The 19,015-nt window shown below is 37.3% G+C and overlaps 1 protein-coding gene across 3 annotated transcripts in view; it reads left to right on the forward strand.

Annotated features, from left to right (window-relative positions):
* The window catches only part of FAF2 (Fas associated factor family member 2), a 93,426-nt gene that overhangs the window by 14,467 nt on the left and 59,944 nt on the right, over positions 1–19,015 (forward strand). For all 3 annotated transcript variants that reach the window (XM_069077529.1, XM_069077531.1, XM_069077530.1), the window contains exon 2: positions 16,562–16,630. In XM_069077529.1, coding sequence (XP_068933630.1) covers positions 16,562–16,630 — 69 coding nt within the window. The remainder of the gene's footprint in view (positions 1–16,561; positions 16,631–19,015) is intronic.

Below are 19,015 nucleotides of genomic sequence, written 5' to 3' on the forward strand. Positions count from 1 at the left end.
TGAATTGCATGGGATCACAGAATTTGAGAGTTGGTGGGGCCTCAGTGGCTGTCATGTACAACCAACATATTCAGGGAATCTCTACTGTAACGTACAGGTCATCTAGCCTCTATTTAAAGAATACCAAGGAGGCGGCTAGATGGCGCAGTGAATAGAGCACTGGCCCAGGAGTCAGGAAGACCTGAGTTCAAATGTGGCCACAGACACTTAACACAAAAACTAGCCCGTGTGACCTTGGGCAAGTCACTTAATCCCAGTTGCCCTCCAAAAAGCTAAATAAATAAATGAATAACTCCAAGGAGGAGGAGCCCACCTGCTTTCCAGGAGCCATTCTCCTTTTGGACAGGTCTCATTGTTAAAAACTTTTTCCTGACATCAAACCCTTAATATTTCTTTTTACCGTTTCCACCCATTGTTTTTGGCTTACAGATATAACACAGCAATTCTTATCCCTCTTCACGTGACAATCTTTGAAGTACTTGAAGCCAGCTATCATGTCTCTCTTGAGCCTTCTCTTGTGGACTCAATATGATATGCAGTTTCTTCAGTTAGTTCTCATGTGATATATACTCTAGTCTGGACCCTTCATCTTTTCTCTGTATAATCCATTTTATTAGTGTTATTGAACTGTAGTTTCTAGAATGAAATACAATCCTCTGGGAGGGGTGATAAGGGCATAATTTTTTTTTTTTGCTTTTTGGAGGGCAGTTGGGGTTAAGTGACTTGCCCAAGGTCACACAGCTATTTTTTTGTGTTAAGTGTCTGAGGCCGGATCTGAACCCAGGTCCTCCTGACTTCAGGGCTGGTGCTCTATTCACTACACCACCTAGCCACCCCAATGAAGGCATAATTTGGGGACTATTACCTCCCTATTCCTGGAAACAACCCCTCTTAGTGCATCTCAAGAATGCATTAGCTTTATGGGCATCAAACTAACTCATATTGAGCTTATAGTGTATAACAACATACCCTTCCAATCCCCATCTTTCAGAATAACCATACATCTTACATTTTGTTCTTTGAGTACAAAAAAAATTACTTTAACAAGTACAGAATGGGGGAGGCACAAGTTCATGTAAACAGTTCTCTTTTTTTGTTCTTTATATATTGAAAATGTGTTTGATTTTGAAATTCATTAAAAAAAGATGACCTGTGAACTTGTTATATGGTTTTAAATTATATATTATATTTAAAAAGTAGTAACAAAAATGGGTTCCCTTTTGAACTTTTTTTGATCAATTAATGTTTAAAAGGATTTTGAAACTCCTTTCTAGCTTTTAATTCACTGAGAGTCTTTGTATTGATTTATTTATAGTGCTCATGATATCATTTTCAAAAAGACCACTCTTAAAATAATTGCAGCTTATATATCAACATCAGTTTTCCAAGAATGAGGAAATAAAGAAATTCTATGAGGAATTTAATGAAAAATTAGTGTATATTTTGATATTTGGTGTCTTCAGTGCAAAGATGGGCGTTAGGAAGATGGTGAAAAAATGTTGGAAAATATGGTTATGAGTAAGAAATTGAATGTAGCAATAGACTAAAAAGAAACATTGACTTATGATACTTTCTTTGAGAAAAGAATCAGAAGTTATTTACCAAAGCAGGACTAAATTGTTCCACAAAGATTGAAAATTGATTAGATTTTTACAGACAGGAAACACCTTATTACAGTTGTGGGAATTATTCCTGAATCAGCTTTCTGTGGTTAGTTATACCATCAACTTGTTATAACAGAGGACAAAATTAACATAAAATTAGAATTAAGAGAAAATGATGTTTATTAAAAGCAATTATAACAATCTTTTTAAGTATATTGACACTTTAAAATGAGAAATGACCAAAGGAAAGGTTATCGTCATCAATTATAACAATTTCATACATTTTAAACAGATCAGTTTCCACATAAAGGAGGCCAATGAGATATTATTTCAGTCAACAAACACTTGGATTTGCCAAACAGACCGATTTGACAACATCAGTTTCAAGAGTAACATTAGTTGAGAATATAAACCTGTTGGTAAAATTTTATAGAGAAATGAGGTGGAAAAATTATGAGCAATATCATCTTGTAAAATAGTAAGACTTAGTAAAAGGAAAAATAAGTTTAAAGAAATTTTGGTGAGATACCCAACACTGCACAGTTATCCCAGTCTGTCTGCTGCCTGAGGAATTGGAAATGACACTGAAGAAAACAAAAGATGGAAAAAATGACTCTAGGCAACATAGGTTCATTCTGTGTTGTTTTGAGGTCACTGAGGGAGCATCTCGATGCACATGAAAGAGGGGAGAATGCCAGAGGTGAGGAAAAATTTTCGAACCTTATGCCACCAAAAAAAAATGATAGTAGATAGTATCACCAACTGCTGATTCATATGTCTTCTGAAGTAAGGCACACATAAGTTCAGATTCGGTATCAAAGGACACTTACTAACAGTATGAACCTGGGCAATCCATTTAACCTCCGCTTGGCTCAGTTTTCTCAACTGTAAAAATAAGGATTGTAATAGCACCTACCTCACAGGGTTTTTGTGAGGATCAAATGAGATAACATTTGTAAAGAGCTTAGCACAGTGCCTGACACACAGAAATGCTTGTTCCCTCCCTCTTCCCTTTATCATCTACATAAAAATTTTATGAGACTGATGACAACATATATTTAGGCTTCCCTGATTAGGGCATTGGAAAGGGACAGGCAAGGTTTTTCAAGTGATATTTCACAGTAGACTAAATCCTTACAATAACAGTTCATTGAAGAGTTTAGAGAATACTAGACACCCACATACATATGGCTTATTGATGATAAAAAAAGAGTTGATTCAGTAGAACAAATAATTGTTGTTGCCTTAAAGGTTCTCTTCCAACAAAGTGTCTCCCATATATATCATTTAAGGATAGCTTGAAAGATGTTACATAACATAACTGTTTAACCCCATGGTATTATTAAGAATGTTCTAATAATCATAATTATACTTTAATATTGCTTGCTTTGCACGTTATTTCATTTGATTCTCACAACAGCCCTGTGATGTAAGTACTACTATTTTCCCCAATTTTTTAGATGAGGGAACTGAGACAGGTTAAGTGATTTGCCCAGGGTCACAAAGTAGGTAAGTATCTGCGGTTGAATTTGAATTTGTGTTCCTAACTCCAAGTCCAACATTGTACTACCTGAGTGCTTCTAAGGGACATGTGCTCATCAAAGGTATTTCTTAATATTTTGGAGAATATTCTATGCAGAGCCCAAGTTGAAGATAGTTCCTTATAGCTTGGTGAGATGTTCCATTTTCTCCTGTTTAAGGATGACGTTGTGCTGTTTGCATCAGCACTTGTACATTGCAGTTTTCATAGTCACTCAAAAGAATTTGGTCTAAATATCCACAGAGGAAAAAAATGGTTGGAGATTGCCTTTTTGTTTAGACTGTAATATGTAATTAGGTGGACAATTTATAGAACTTTTCCATCAGTACATTTATCTAGGATAGACATTTCAAATAGCCAGTGACATTAGGTCTAGAATTGAATGGGAGAATAATGGGTTGGATTGCCTTTGAGAAATTGCTCAGTGTTTTTAGTGATCTTGAGCTTCTTTCTGAAACAAATGCCCATCTTTTTTTAAAAAATACCATTTTATTTTCTGGTGTATCCTTTTTTTTTTTTTTCCTAAAGCATTCGGAGTTAAGTAACTTGCTCAAGGTTACACGGCCAGTTATTTCTGGGTGTGGTGCTGAGTATCTGAGCCCGGATTTGATCCAGTTCATCCCGACACTAGAGCCAGTACTCTTACTCGCTGAGCCACCTGGCCGCCCCTAAGCAATTGGGGTTAAGTAACTTGCTCAAGGTTACACGACCAGGTGTTTCTGGGTGGGTGCTGAGTGTCTGAGCCCGGGATTCGATCTCCAGGTTTCTCAGCACTGGCCGCCCTGTATCCTTTCTTCTTAATAATCTCAGAGAGCTATCCCTTATAATATAATAAAAGAAAGAAAGAGTTCTGCAAAAATAAGCAAACATTATATTCAATATTATATCCAGTATTTAACATTCATAATCCTTCACCTTTTCAAAGAAGCAGCAGGGTTGTACTTTCTTAAAGCTCTTTGGAACTGAACTTTGTCATCATAATTTCTCAGCATTCAGTTTTGATTTTGTTATTTCCATTTATGTTGTTATAATCATTATATATATTGTGCTGGTTCTGCTTTCCTTTAAAAAAATTTTTTTTGTTCAGCACTTAAGCACCAAAAGGGAAAAAAAAGTGGCATTTCTAAATTTACAGAAGAACAGAAGAAATGGTTTAATGTGAATCCAGGAATATATTACATATAGCTTGCTTTTTAAAAAGCATATCTAGTAAATTTACTGTGTAAATTTTAAAACTGTCCAATTTGTTTTCTTTTTAACTTCTTTCTTTTCTGTACATTTTCTTTATAAGTGCTTGAATGACTCATTTTTGCTTCACTTTGCATCCATTCATGTGCTTCCACATGCCTCTTCATATCTTTATAGAAATTGTTTTCTTTAGTATGGTAGTATTTTATTCCATTCCATGATATGGATAGCCATTCCTAAATCAGTGGGCATCTACTTTGTTTCCAGTTTTTTTTTCTCCCTCCTACAAAAAGTGCTGCTATAAATATTTTGGAAATATGGGACATCTATTTTTAGTCATTGACTTCCTTGGGTTAAATACCTGAGATTGACATTTTAGTCACTTTTTAAAAACGTAATTTCAAATTACATTCCAAAATGGTTTAATGTTAATGGCATATAAGATCTTCCCTGCTCATTAATAGGCATCATATTGAAACCATTAAGGGAAGCTTGCTTAGGGGAGGCATGCTTGTAGGAAGGCTTTTATACCATTTGTTAATTTCTAATTAGGTAGTGAGTCACAGAGGGCTGTGATGTCCTCTGGCTCCAAAAAGGGTATATATACTCTTGAGGTTAGCATTTTGCTTTGGGTCTTACTCATTGGAAGAATGTTCTTGTAATTTGACCAGATGAGACTCTGGGTAGCCATTAAGGAACACTCCCCCTTTCCTTTGAAAAAGCCAGATGTTGGTGCTTCTCTCTCTGGTAGCTATGTATGTATTGCCTTGGTCAAACAGTTGGATCTGTCGCTTGATCTGTGCTAATTTTTCAAACAGAAGCCCTGTCTGCTGGTCTTTATTCCTCTGCTTGTATTTTCTCTATTTTCTTTGTTTGAATTTTCTCTGAAGTTCAGGGTGCTGATTTTTCCCCTGAACTAATGAATGTAATTTAAAAAGATTGTTTACCTCTTGAGCAGCTATCTTTTGTACTAAAGCAGATCTAAGAACCTGTGCCAGCAGCCATCGTGGGTATGCCAGTGTGGTTGCTGCTACAATGGTTAGACCAATTTATTGCTCTGACAGTAGTATATTAGTGTGTGCCTGTGTTTCCATAGCCCCTCCAGTGTTGACTTCATCTTTACCAGATTGTTGGAAGTGAAATGAAACCTTAGTTGTTTTTGCATTTTTTTTACTAGTAGAACTATTTTCCCCATTTTGTAAGTCTTTAATAGTTTGCAATTCTTTTGAGAACTGTTCATATCCTTCAATTATTTCTTTATTGAGAAATGGCATTTTGTATTATCTAATATGTTAATTTTTATATGTCTTCAGCATAACAGATATTTAAGGCAAAATATATCCTCTCCCTATCCTAGTCAACCATTTCCATTATCCTAGTTGTGTTGATTTTGTTCCTGCAAAAATGAAGCCTTTACCAGTATTCACTTGGTAATATGACTGAGATTCATGGTATGCTTCTGCTTTTCAGGATTTGAAATTGAGGATCATCCCCAAGGTCAGTAGAGAGGCTCATGGTAGTGTAGGACAAAATTTATTACCAATTAGGAATTATGTGTGAAAAGTTGTGTGATGTCATCAGAGAAAAATGCAACTGGAAAAAAATGAGCTGATCACTTAGCAAAAGCAAGGAACAATTAATGAACAGTCTCCTGTACTCCACTATCCCCACTATGTCAGAACTCTGGGAAGATCTCAGCATTTGTGGATTTCCTGTGATAAACTTATGGACATGGACAAGAGTCACACAGGATGAGTAGATTCAGATGGATTTTGTGATCCTTATTATTTCTTGGAGGGAATGTCCACATTGATGAAATCACAGATCCTTTGTGATATGATAGTGCTATCCTTCTAACATCAGTGTGTTATAAAAGACTTGTGATAAGGTAAATCTTCACTGTTAGGAATTGTGTGTTTCTGTCTTCACTAAAATTCTCTTATACCTCACAATGGAGCACAATAGTCTAACAGGCCCTTCCAAGCTATAAAGGCTTTGGAATTATACCCAGTGACAGACTGGCTTGTCAATCTAAGGTCCAGCTTGGCTAAGTTCAGGAGTGCTTATCACCATGTTGGATTCAAGGTGATCTTTGTTTCTGCCACAGAAACTCTCACAGACTGTTAAGTTCTTAGGGTGTTTGTTGTGATCTGAATTGATGGAGGGAGGTTCTGTCCCTAGGCCTTTTTAAAAAAAATATTTATTTATTTTTAGTTTTCAACATTCATTTCCACAAAATTTTGAGTTACAAATTTTCTCCCCCTCTTTCCCCTACCCCCCACCCCAAGATAGTAAGCATACTGAATACCCCTTCCCCCAATCTGCTCTCTCTTATATCCTCCCCCTTTACTCCCCAACTTTCTAGTAGGGCAAGATGGATTTCTATACCCCAGTGCCTGTATATCTTATTTCCCAGTTCCATATAAAACCAATTTTTTAAACATTTTTTTTTTAAACTTTGATTTCCAGATTCTTTCCCTTCTTCCCTCCTCACCCACCCCCACTGGGAAGACAAGCAATTCAATATAGGTTGTACATGTATAGTTATGCAAAATGTTTCCATAATAGTTATGTTGTGAAACACCAACTATATTTCCCTCCATCCTATCCTGCCTCCCACTTACTCTATTTTCTTCTTTGACCCTGTTGCTTCTAACTACCTTCTCCCCCAATCTGCCCTCCCTTCTATCATCCCCCGTCTTATCCTCTTCTCCCCCTGCTTTCCTGTAGGGTAAGATACCCAATTGAGTATGTATGTTATTCCCTCTTTAAGCCAAATTCAATGAGAGTAAGGTTGACCCAATGCCCTTTTACCTTCCTGCTCTTCCCTACATTGTAACAGTTTTCTCTTGCCTCTTTTATGAGAGAAAATTTACCCTATTCTATCTCTCCCTTTTTTCTTCTCCCATTATATTCCTCTTTCACCTCTTGATTTTATTTTTTAGATAGCATCCCTTACTATTCAACTGATCCTGTGCCCTCTGTCTATGTATACATGTACACACACGTGTATTTATACACACATACACCCTCCTATACATACATACATATATATGTATCCATATATATATATACACTCATACACACATATTCCCTTCAACTATCCTCATACTGAGAAAAGTCTCATAAGTTACAATTATTGTTTTTCAACGTAGTAATGTAAGTAGTTCAACTTTAGTAAGTTCCTTATGATTTCTTTTTTCCTTTTTACCTTCTCATGCTTCTCTTGCTTCTTGTATTTGAAAGTCAAATTTTCTGTTCAGCTCTTGTTTTTCATCAAGAATACTTGAAAGTCCTCTATTTCATTGAATGACCATATTTTCCCCCGAAGCATTATACTCAGTTTTGCTGGGTAGGTGATTCTTGGTTTTAATCCTAGCTCCTTTGACCTCTGGATTATCATATTCCAAGTCCTTTGATCCCTTAATGTAGAAGCTGCTAGATCTTGTGTTATCCTGATTGTGTTTCCACAATACTCAAATTTTTTCTTCCTGACAGCTTGTAATATTTTCTCCTTGACCTGGGAACTCAGGAATTTGGCTATGATATTCCTAGAAATTTTCTTTTTGGGATCTTTTTCAAGAGGGGATTGGTGAATTCTTTCAGTTTCTGTTTTGCCCTCTGATTCTAGAATATCAGGACAGTTTTCCTTTAGAATTTCTTGAAGGGTGATTTCTGGGTTCTTTTTTTGATCATGGCTTTCAGGTAGTCCAATACATTTAAATTATCTATCCTGGATCTGTTTTCCAGGTCAGTGGTTTTTCCAGTGAGATATTTCACGTTGCCTTCTATTTTTTCATTTGTTTGTATCTGTTTTAGAGTATCTTGATTTCTTAGAGTCATTAGCTTCCATTTGCTCCAGTCTAATTTTAAAGGAGTTATTATTCTCTTCAGTGAGTTTTTGAAATTCCTTTTCCATCTGGGCACTTCTGGTTTTTAAGGCATTCTTCTCCTCATTGGCTCTTTGGGCCTCTTTTGCCATTTGAGTTAGTCTGTTTTTAAAGGTTTTATTTTCTTCAGTATTTTTTTGGGGGTCTACTTTAGCAGGCTGTTGACTTGCTTTTCATAATTTTCTTGCATCATTCTCATTTTTCTTACCAATTTTTCCTCCACTTCACTTACTTGATTTTTAGAATCCTTCTTGAGCTCCTCTATGGCCTGTAATTAGTTCATATTTTTCTTGGAAGCTTTTGATGTAGGAGTTTTGACTTTCTTGTCTTCTTCTGGTTCCATGCTTTGTTCCTTTTTGTCCCCCAAAAAGGATTCTATGGTCTGATTGTGCTTCTTCTGCTTGCTCATCTTGCCAGCCAGTCACTTGACTTTTGAGCTCTTTGTCACAGTAGAACTCTGCTTCCAGAGTGGAGAGAGAGCTTTAACCCAAATTGCTGGGGTTTTCACAAATGTCAGAGCTATGAGGAAGGTACCCTCTCTACAGCCACCACAAGCTCTGGACATTGGCGTTCCTCACCCCAGGACCACCACCCAACACTGCAACCCAGATCCAACCAGGTCAAAGCAAGAGTGATTATCCTCTGAATAGTTGCTTGGTCCCCCTATGATCTGCAGGTCAGGAGTTCAGGAGGCAGCCACATAGCAGCAGCTGTAGCCATGGAGCCTCCACCTCTCTACCCTGGTACAGGGGCCAGACCGCACTCTTCTGTCACCCAGTTCCAACAGAGTTCCCTACTGACCTTTTACTTTCTCTTTGGCATTTATGGGTTGAAAAGTCTGGAACCTGTCACAGCTGCTGTTGGTTCACTCTCCTGAAATCTGCTCTGGCTGGTCTGGGCCGCTGTTTGGGAACACCCCTGGTCTGGGTCTCCTCGGCTCACACAGGAGTGCCCTTGGCTCCCAGCCCTGTGTGATAGACCCTTCCTGTCAGCCTGCCAGGCTGCCTTCAGTGGGAGATTTGTTTTTCTCTGTTGTGGGTTCTGTAACTCAGAAATTTATTTAGAATCATATTTTACAGGTATTGAAGGTAGTTGGTGCAGGAGCATAAGCAAGTTCCTGCTTTTATTCCCGCTAGGCCTTCTTTACTTCTGTTCTCCCTCATCTAAGTAACCTCCTAGTTCCCATGGATTTAACTATCATCTCTATGCAGTTATCTTCTAAATCTCCGTATATAGGCCCAAGTTTGTCCCCTGAGCTTTCTCTTGCATTACCAGTTATATATTGGGCATTTCTAACTGGATGTTTGTGAAACATCTGAAACTTAACATGGCCAAAAGTGAACTCATCATCTTTCTACCTGAAATCCTTTCCTCTTTCAAACTTCCCTATTTCTATCAGGGGTACTGCAATTATCAGTGTTGGCATTATTCTGAACTCCTTACTTTCCCTTCCATATTCAATCATATGTCAAATTTTGACATTTCTATCTTTAAAACAAATATTTTACTTCCGAGCCATTCTCTACTCATACAGCTATAAGGGTAATTCTGGTAATCATCACCTCTCACTTAGGCTATCAAAATAGCCTTTTAATTGTTCTCCATTCTGCAATTCTCTCACCACTCTATTAGAGTATCCTACACAGTGCTGCCAAAGTAATTGCCTTATGTGCAGATTTCCATGGTGACTCCATTATTCAACCAGCTATAGTAGCTTTCTTTTGCCTCTAGGATAAAATGCAAACCCCTGTTTAGTTTTTAAAACGCTATACAACTTGTTCCCAACCTACCTTCTAGCCTCAGTGGACATTACTCCCTCTTCCACACTCAGAGATCTAGCCAAACTAGCCTTCTCCCTGTACCTCAATCACCCCCCTCCATCTCCTTTGCCCTTTGATTTAGTTGCCTCCCATTCTCTCTTACCTCCAACTTACAGAGTTTCTTTTATCAAGGTGTAACTGAAGCACCATCTTATACATGAATCCTCTCTTGATCCCTGAAACTGATAGTTCCCTCCTTTCCAAACTACCTTGTTTTTAACTACTTTTGTCTATGTTTGCATTAACTCTGTGTTTATGAGAGTCATTTTTTAATGAATTTGTGTCTAATGGGGAGACCCCATTAGCATGTAAGCTCATTGTGAACAAGAATTATTTAATTCTTTGTATTTATATCCTCTTAGCACAGTGATGAAATCACACACTCTTGAAGTATCAGAGTACTTAGGTGCATTGTAAACTTGCAGTAGATTTTGGAGTGAATATTGCTATTTTAGGATTGATCAATCTGAACCTGGGTCAGTGAGTTGAATCTTACTAATGGTGACTCTAAGCCCTCACCCCAGGAGAGAGAGTTTCAGAGGATTACCGGCTTGGAAATATACAAGAGATGGAAAAGATAATTTGTGTCAGAGCTAGGAAGAAAATTGAATCTGTCATCTAAGATACAGCATGATGGTTGGCCACATGGAAGGAAGGGATAGATCAAAAGGCAAGTTAACTTAGAAAACTATGCTGTCTGATTTTGGTTAGATCAATTTTGTATTTTTTTTTTAAGAATTCTTTTAATGTTATTCCCCTGAGTTGGCTGGTAAGGTTCTTTTTAAAAACTCAAATCTCCATTTGGAGAATATAAGGGAAGAAAGGGAACATATATACCAAGGCCAACCATTGGACTTTCTAGCGGTTCTAGAAAGACAGAAAGGACCTACATCCCAATAGCTCTGGGTTTCAGAAACGGAGTAAAAAGAGGAGAAAAACCCAGCTACTTTTTTTTTTTTTTTGCTTTTTCAAGGGGGAAGGCAGGGCATTTGGGATTAGGTGACTTGCCCAAGGTCACACAGCTAATAAGTGTTAAGTGGCTGAGGCCAAATTTGAACTCAGGTCCTTCTGACACCAGGCCCTGTGCTCTATTCACTGCGCCACTAGCTGCCCCCAAAACCCAGCTACTTTGGCTCTATTCTTGCCTGAGTTCTTTTTTTTAATGAAATTTACCTGTCTTTTTTCTTCTCATTTCCTTTCCTCTAAATAAAAATCTCAATACTCCAGAACAAAACAAATTTTATGCTAAATTGAATAATCTAATTTAAAATCTCTATGTAACAAAATTGTTTGCTTTTTGACTTTGCCTTTTGTTTCATCATTCAATTAAGTTACTGAGTATGGTAGTAGCTTAAAATCTATAGGGATTTAGGGAAACTGAATGATCGATACTTTACTATAGAATTGTTATTTGTAGAATATTCATGAATATTCCATATTCTATAAAATGTCTTATTATATAAAATATATAAATTACATTAAATAAAATATTCTGTAAAAACCTATTTGTTAAAAGACAGATTTGGAAAAGGATTTAAAGCCAGTGTCTGAAGTAAAATTGTTTGCTGCTTCATTTCTTTTTATTTTTGAGTTACAAATTTTCTCCCCGTTTTCCCCCTACCCACTGCCCCACAGTAGCAGTCCCACAGGATATCCCCTCCTCCAATCTGCTCTCTCCCATATCTTCTCTCATACCCCCTTCGACTTTTCCAGTAGGGCATGGTGGATCTCTATGCCCCAGTGCCTATATATCTGATTTCCCAATTACATTTAAATAGTATTAATAATAGTGTGTGTATGTGTATATATATATTTAAACATTTGATTTAAAAACTTTGAATTCCAGATTCATTCCCTTCCTCCCTTGTCATCCACCCTTACTGGGAAGATGAACAGTTCAGTATAGGTTGTACATGTGTAGCTAATGCAAAACATTAACATAGTAGATATATTGTAAAACACTGACTATATTTCCCTCCCTTCTATCCCACCTCCCACTTGTTCTATTCTCTGCATTGATCCCATCCCTTTTCAAAAGTGGGTGCTTCTAACTTCCCTCCCCCCAGCCTGCCCTCCCTTCCATCATCCCGCCTCTCATCCCCTTCCCCCTACTGTCCTTTTGGGTGTGATACTCTATTTAGTGTATATTTCATTCCCTTCCTGAGCCAAATTCAATGAGAATAAGGTTGACCCATTCCCTTTTGCCTTCCTATTTTTCCCCTCCATTGTAACCATTTTCCCTTGCCTCTTCTATGTGAGTATCTCCTCATCTCCTCTCATTATATTCCTCTTTCACCTCTTAATTTTACCTTTTAAATATCATTCCTTCCTATTAAATTAGCTGTAAACACATATACACACATTCACATTTGTATTCATATGCCCATAATGCCCTCATATATAGACACATATATGTATATATATTTCTATTCCCTTCATCTATTTTAATACTGAGAGAAGTTTTATCAGTTACAATTATTGTTTTTCCATGTAGGAATGTAAATAGTTCAACTTTGATAAGTTCCTTATGATTTCTTTTCCCTGTTTACCTTCTTATGCTTCTCTTGCTTCTTGTATCTGAATGTCAAATTTTCTATTCAACTCTGGTTTTTTTTTTTCATTAAGAATGCTTGAAAGTCCTCTATTCCACTGAATAACCATTTTTTCCCCTGAAATATGATACTCAGTTTTGCTGGGTAGGTGATTTTTGGTTTTAATCCCAGCTCCTTTGTCCTCCAGAATATCATATTCCAAGCCCTTTGATCCTTCAGTGTAGAAGCTGCCAGATCCTGGGTTATCCTGATTGTGTTTCCATAATATTAAAATTGTTTCTTCCTGGCTGCTTGTAATATTTTCTGTTTGATCTGGGAATTTTGGAACCTGGCTATAACATTCTTAGGAGTTTTCTTTTGGGGATCTTTTCCAGGAGGTGATTAGTGGATTCTTTCGACCTCTATTTTGCCCTCTGGTTCTAAAACATCAGGGCAGTTTTCCTTGAGAATTTCTTGGAGGATGATTTCTAGGTTCTTTCTTTGATCATGGCTTTAGGTAGTCCAATAATTTTAAAATTATCTCTCCTGGATCTATTTTCCAGGTCAGTGGTTTTTCCAGTGAGATATTTCACATTGCCTTCTATTCTTTCATTTGTTTGGATCTGTTTAACAGCATCTTGATTTCTCATAAAGTCATTAGCTTCCATTTTCTCCAATCTAATTCTGAAGGAATGATTCTCCTCAGTGAGCTTTTGAGACTCTTTTTCCATCTGACACACTTGGCTTTTTAAGGCATTCTTCTCATTGGCTTTTTGAGCCTCTCTTGCCAGTTGAGTTAGTCTGTTTTTTAAGGTGTTATTTTCTTCAGTCAGGCTGTTGACTCTCATTTGGTAATTTTCTTGCATTGTTCTCATTTCTCTTCCCAATTCTTCCTCCACTTGTCTTATCTGCTTCTTAAGGTCCTCTGTGGCCTGTAACCAGCTCTTGTTTCCCTTTGAAACTTTTGGTGCAGGAGTTCTGACTTCACTGTCTTCTTCCTGTTTCATGCTTTAATCCTTTTTGTCCCCAAAATAGGAGTCTAATATTGGATTCTTCTGTTTGCTTTGCTTCCTTTGCCTGGTCATGTTGCTACTCAATTACATGAATTTGGGGCTTTTTGCCACAGTAGGATGCTGCTACCAGACAGGGGAGCTTTGTACCAAATGCTGAGGTTTTCTCAGTTGCTGGGAGGTTTTAGTTGGGTGCCCTCTCTGAAGCCTCCATATGCTCTGGCAAGCTGGACACTCACTCCAGGATCTCCACCCTAGACTGCAATCCAGATCCAAGCAGATTAAAGCAAGAGCGATTTTCCCTCAGACTGGTGCTTGGTCCCCCTACACTCTGCAGGCCAGGAGCTGAAGCTGCCATGTGGGGGTGGCTGCACTGCCACCCTCAGCGGCTTCTCGCCCCGGGGGCAAAAGCTCACGCACTCCCAACTACTGGGTCCCAAAGTCCACACTGCACTGACCTCTCACTTTGTCCTTAGCATCTGTGTGTTGATAATTCCGGAGACGGCCACAGCTGCCGGTGATCTGGAGTCCTTCCAGCCAGCGGGCCTGCCCTGGGGCTAAAAGCTCGGCATGGAGCTGGGCTCAGTTCCCAAGAGTGCTGTGTTGGCTGATTCCTGCCACCCTGCTGGGCTGTCCTCTGAGGGAAATTAGCTTCTCTGTGTCATTTTGTGGGTTCTGTAGCTCCAAAGTTTGTTTAGAGTCCTCTTTTACATGAATTGGGGAAGGTGGAAACTAGAGCCACGGGGAGGACCTGCTTCTCCTCCGCCATCTTGACTCGGCCCCCCCCCCCCCATTATCCTTTTCAGTATTGACCACTAGAAAGTATTCTGATCAATAGTGAGGCTGTACTGTGGTAAATCTTTTCCCATATAATGTTTTCATTAGTGACTTGCCTTTATTGCCTAGTGCTTATTTATTTTTAAATACCTCTTTTGTACTTAAAATTAATTTCCCCCCCACAAATATATATTGTTTTACTGCGCTTGGGATCATAGAATTTTGTGGCTGGTGATATAATCTGATATAATCCACAAATCCAACCCCCTAATGTCTCTTCTGATATGATGACTCTTTAACCAAAAGTCAGATATCTTCTTCCTCTACCCCTGCAATGTAATTGTTTTATGATTGGTCAATAATAATTAACAGTGGGAACTGATCCTTTGCATTCCCCAATTATATTGACTTCAAAAGATATTTTGCTTTCTGGTTAGATAGTAATAAATACTTAATTGTATCAAGGTTGTGTAAGTTCTTTGTTATTTTGCTTATGATATTTTTTTTTGGTAAAATCAAATTATACTTTAAATAATAGGGCCTATTCAACATTATTTTATTTATGTTTACTAAACTTTGTTACAGAGTGAATATGGGGTAAGATGCTGTTTTAAACCAGAAGGCCTGGTTTTTAAGCACTGACTCTGCTTCTTATCATTAACTACAACAATAGCTTACACTTCCTTAGTACTTTACCCTTTCCAAATATTTTCTCACAACTCTTTGGAATATATATCTAAGTATCATTTACCTTCATTTTGACTAAAGCTCAAAAGAGTTTAAGTCATTTCTCCAGGGTTATTCAGTTAGTAGAATATCAAAACCTGTACTCTTGATTCCAGGTCTAGTGCCTTTTCCACTGTATTATTTAGTGTCTCTGGACCTCAGTTTCTTCATATGTAAAATGAGGGAATGGGACAAAATGATCTTCAAGGTTCTTTAAGTCACTTGCCTTTTGTGGGCCTCAGTTTTCCCATACTTTTAATGGATATAATAATACTTATACTACCTGCTTCACGTGGGTTTAAGGATCAATTGAAATAATGAATGTGAATGCCCTTAGCTAACTGTAAAGTGCTATGCAAATGTATGGTATAACTGTTATTTCAAAGAATCATAGATTAAAGAGTTAAAAGGGATCTTTGAGGTAGTTTAGTCCTACTCTTTTCTTTTATAGATAAGGAAACAAATTTTATACAGACAAGGAAACTAATTTCCTTAATAAACAATAAGATTTTTCTGAAAAAGATTTGTAATTTTTTCTTTATGTGGACTACACTATTGTGATAAAACCTTAGAAAATTTGAAGAATTAATTTCCACTTTTACTGAAGTATTGAATATAGTATGTGAATTATTATGAATTTGAACTTAATTTTTCCTACATTACTTTAGCACCTTGTTTCCTCCAGTGAAGGCCTTCTCCAGCCCTTCATTGTGAAGTAGAGGTGACTGGGTTGTTGAAGAAGTATGCCTTTGCAACTTGAGCTCTGGAAGAGCCTACCAGACTGTAAAATGTTGAGAATAGACCTAGCAGTGGGTTTTGCTCACTTGAGTTAAAGCTAATTTAAATATAAAGAAGAACTGATTATCTTGTGATTTTTTTTTTTAACTCTACCCCATTCTACCAGTATTATCTTAAACAAGTCATTTTACTTCTCTGGGCCCCATTTTCCCTCTTTTTATTTTTTTTAAGTTTACATCATTAATTTCCACAAGATTTTGCGTTACAAATTTTCTCCCTATTTTTCCCTACCCACCACCCCAAAACAGTGATCCCACTGAATACCCTCCTCCAATCTACTCTCTTCCATGTCTTCCCCAATCCCTGGGCCTCATTTTCCTTATCCATAAAGAGAGGGTGTTGAACTAGATGACCTCTGATTCCCTATCACCTCTAAATCTATGATCTTATGAACTCATAAAGACCGTCAACTAAAGCTTTGAGCAAGCTGAAATTTTCACTTAGTGAATGAGAAGTACTCATACTTTGAAACCATAGATCTTTGAAATATTCAAAGTAGTGACTTGCTTTATCAGAATTGATTAGCTTTTTAGTACGTTGTACCTCACAGGGTTATGTTTTTAAACTGTAATGCACTATATAAATTTGAATTACTTTGATTTTTTTCTAATCATCCCTAGGTGGGTAAATATCATTTTTTTCAATGTAGTAATTTGACTTTTTACGTTGTCCTTTAGGATTTGACTGGTATCGAGTCTATGGATCAGTGTCGCCATACCCTGGAACAACACAACTGGAACATAGAGGTACACTGACTGGACACTCTTGGGCAGGTTTTTTCTTTTCTAGTCTTATAAAGAATCAGAAACTCCTTAAATTTCTCTGTAATGCCTTCCATAATGCCTTGTTCCCTTTTTCACACTTGGTAATGACTATTCCATAATTTTAATTCAACAAACATTTTAAAAGTATTTTTCTAAGACACTATATTTGGTGATGGACATATATTAAAATAATAAATAATTAAAAATTAGTCATTTTTCCTCTCAGAGTCTATAGTTACTTACAGCACAGGTAATTATACATAACATAAATGAATATGATATAAGAATGTTATAAAAGTATAGGAGAAGGAAAAATAGTATAAGAAAATGTGAGAAAGGGGATTTTGTTGAGAAGATAGCATTAGTATAGAGTTTTGAAGAAATGAAAGGATTTCAACATGTACAGATGTGAAGGAAGAACATTCCAGGAATGAGAAAGGGATCAAAATTGGGTAACACCTAATAGTCCAACTTAGCTGAATTGAAGGGAACATCAAAGGGGAATAGTCTGAAATAAGAATGGAAAAGTAGTTTGGTACCAGATTGTGGAGGGTCTTAAATTTCCTGCTAAGGAGACTTTATTTTATCTTAGAAGGCAGTAGGGAATCACTGAATATATACATATATATATATATATATATACATATATATTTTATTTTTGCTTTTTGGAGGGCAGTTGGGGTTAAGCAACTTGCCCAAGGTCACATGGCTAGTAAATGTTAAGTGTCTGAGGTTGGATCTGGACTCAGGTCCTCTTGACTCCAAGGCCAGTGCTGTATTGACTGCACCACCTAGCTGCCCAATTATATAGATTGATGAATTAGGAAGTTTTGGTGGTCGTGTTTTGGTAGCTTTGTAAAGGATGAAATGGAGAGAGCAATATCTAGTGATAGTAAATCTAGTTTGGAGGGTATTTTAGTAATCTACATAAGAGATTACTAAAATACCCTCCAAATTAGCTTGGTGGCAGCATGATTGGAGAAGGGAAAGGAGACAGATGGAAGATATGGTAGAAATAGAATTAATAGGATTGTCACTTGAGTAGATATGAATTTAAGGAAAAGAAGAAAGTCAAAGATGGTTAAGATTTCTAGCTTGAGGAACAGAAAGAATGGCGAAGCTTTTGATAGAAATTGGGACATTATTGGTAGGAAGAGAAGACTTTGGGGAAATAATAATGATTTCACTTTGGGATATGATAGATTCCATGTGTTTTGGGGACATACAGGTAGAGATTCCAACAGGAAGTTGGACATGTGAGACCAGAGCTTTATGGAGAGGGAAACTGGATTTGGGATTCATCTGCATAGAATTGAGCCTATTTTAGTGGATGAGATTACTAATGGAGAAAATGTAAAATAGAAAAGGGTTGAGTCCAAAGCCTTGGGAAACAGCTATAGTTTAGGAGTGGAAAGAGAAGGAAGATAAACCAGTTAAGTAACTAGAGATCTAGTAGTCAGACAAGTTGAAGGAAAATCAGGAGACAGTTCCATGGAAGCTGAGGAATGAAAGAGGGGAGATGTTGATTAACAGCATTATTTACTGCAGAAAAACCAAGGAGAATGAAGTCTAGGAAGAGACAAGAGGGCAGTGATGAAGTAAATGGAACCCAGGCAATCAGTATAGAATAAGGGAAACACTGAAAGTCCTTTTGAAAACTCTGATTAATTGTAATGATCAGTTTTGGCCTCAGAGGACATATTATGAAACATATTTCTCACTCTTAATAAAGAAGAGGTTATGGAAATATGGTGGAAAGAGCAGTGCCACGGAAGTCAAAGAACCTGGGTTTAAATTCTGCCTCTGACTCTTACTCTGTGTAACCCCTGGCAAGTCACTTAACTACCAAAAGCCTGAGTTTCCCACTGGCAAGAAAAAAATCAGTACAACTTTTCTTTCAAGGTTATGGTTGACCATAGAGAGGAAAATGCCAGTTAAATAGTGGGGTCAGAAGCCAAATGGTAAGTTTCTAAGGAGGAAATAATGTGGTGGTAAATGTAATTTACTAGTTAGCAGAGATATGCAGCAGTAGATTGAGGGGTTGACAGGATCAAGGGAAAGTTTCAGGGTTCTTTTTAGGATAGAGGATACTTGACCTAACAGGCTTAATAGGCAAAAAAGAGGTAGTGAGAGAGAGAGAGAGAGATCAGGGAAAGATTCCTGGAGCAAAGTTTCCAGAGGAGATAGGAAGGAATTTGATCAAGACCAGAGGTGGCTTGGCAGGAATTGGCCTTGGCAGGAGGAGGGTCTCCTGAAGAAATAAAGAAGTTTTGCATTAGGGAGGAAATGTAAAAGAATTTACCTCTAATGGCCACAGTCTTCTTCATAAGAGGCAAGATCATCTGATTGTAAGAGTTGGGAGCTTAA

Source organism: Petaurus breviceps, unplaced genomic scaffold (genome assembly GCF_028583685.1).
Source record: "Petaurus breviceps papuanus isolate PSGF00001 unplaced genomic scaffold, PetGlider_PUasm1.0 90994, whole genome shotgun sequence".
Lineage (NCBI taxonomy): Eukaryota > Metazoa > Chordata > Mammalia > Diprotodontia > Petauridae > Petaurus > Petaurus breviceps.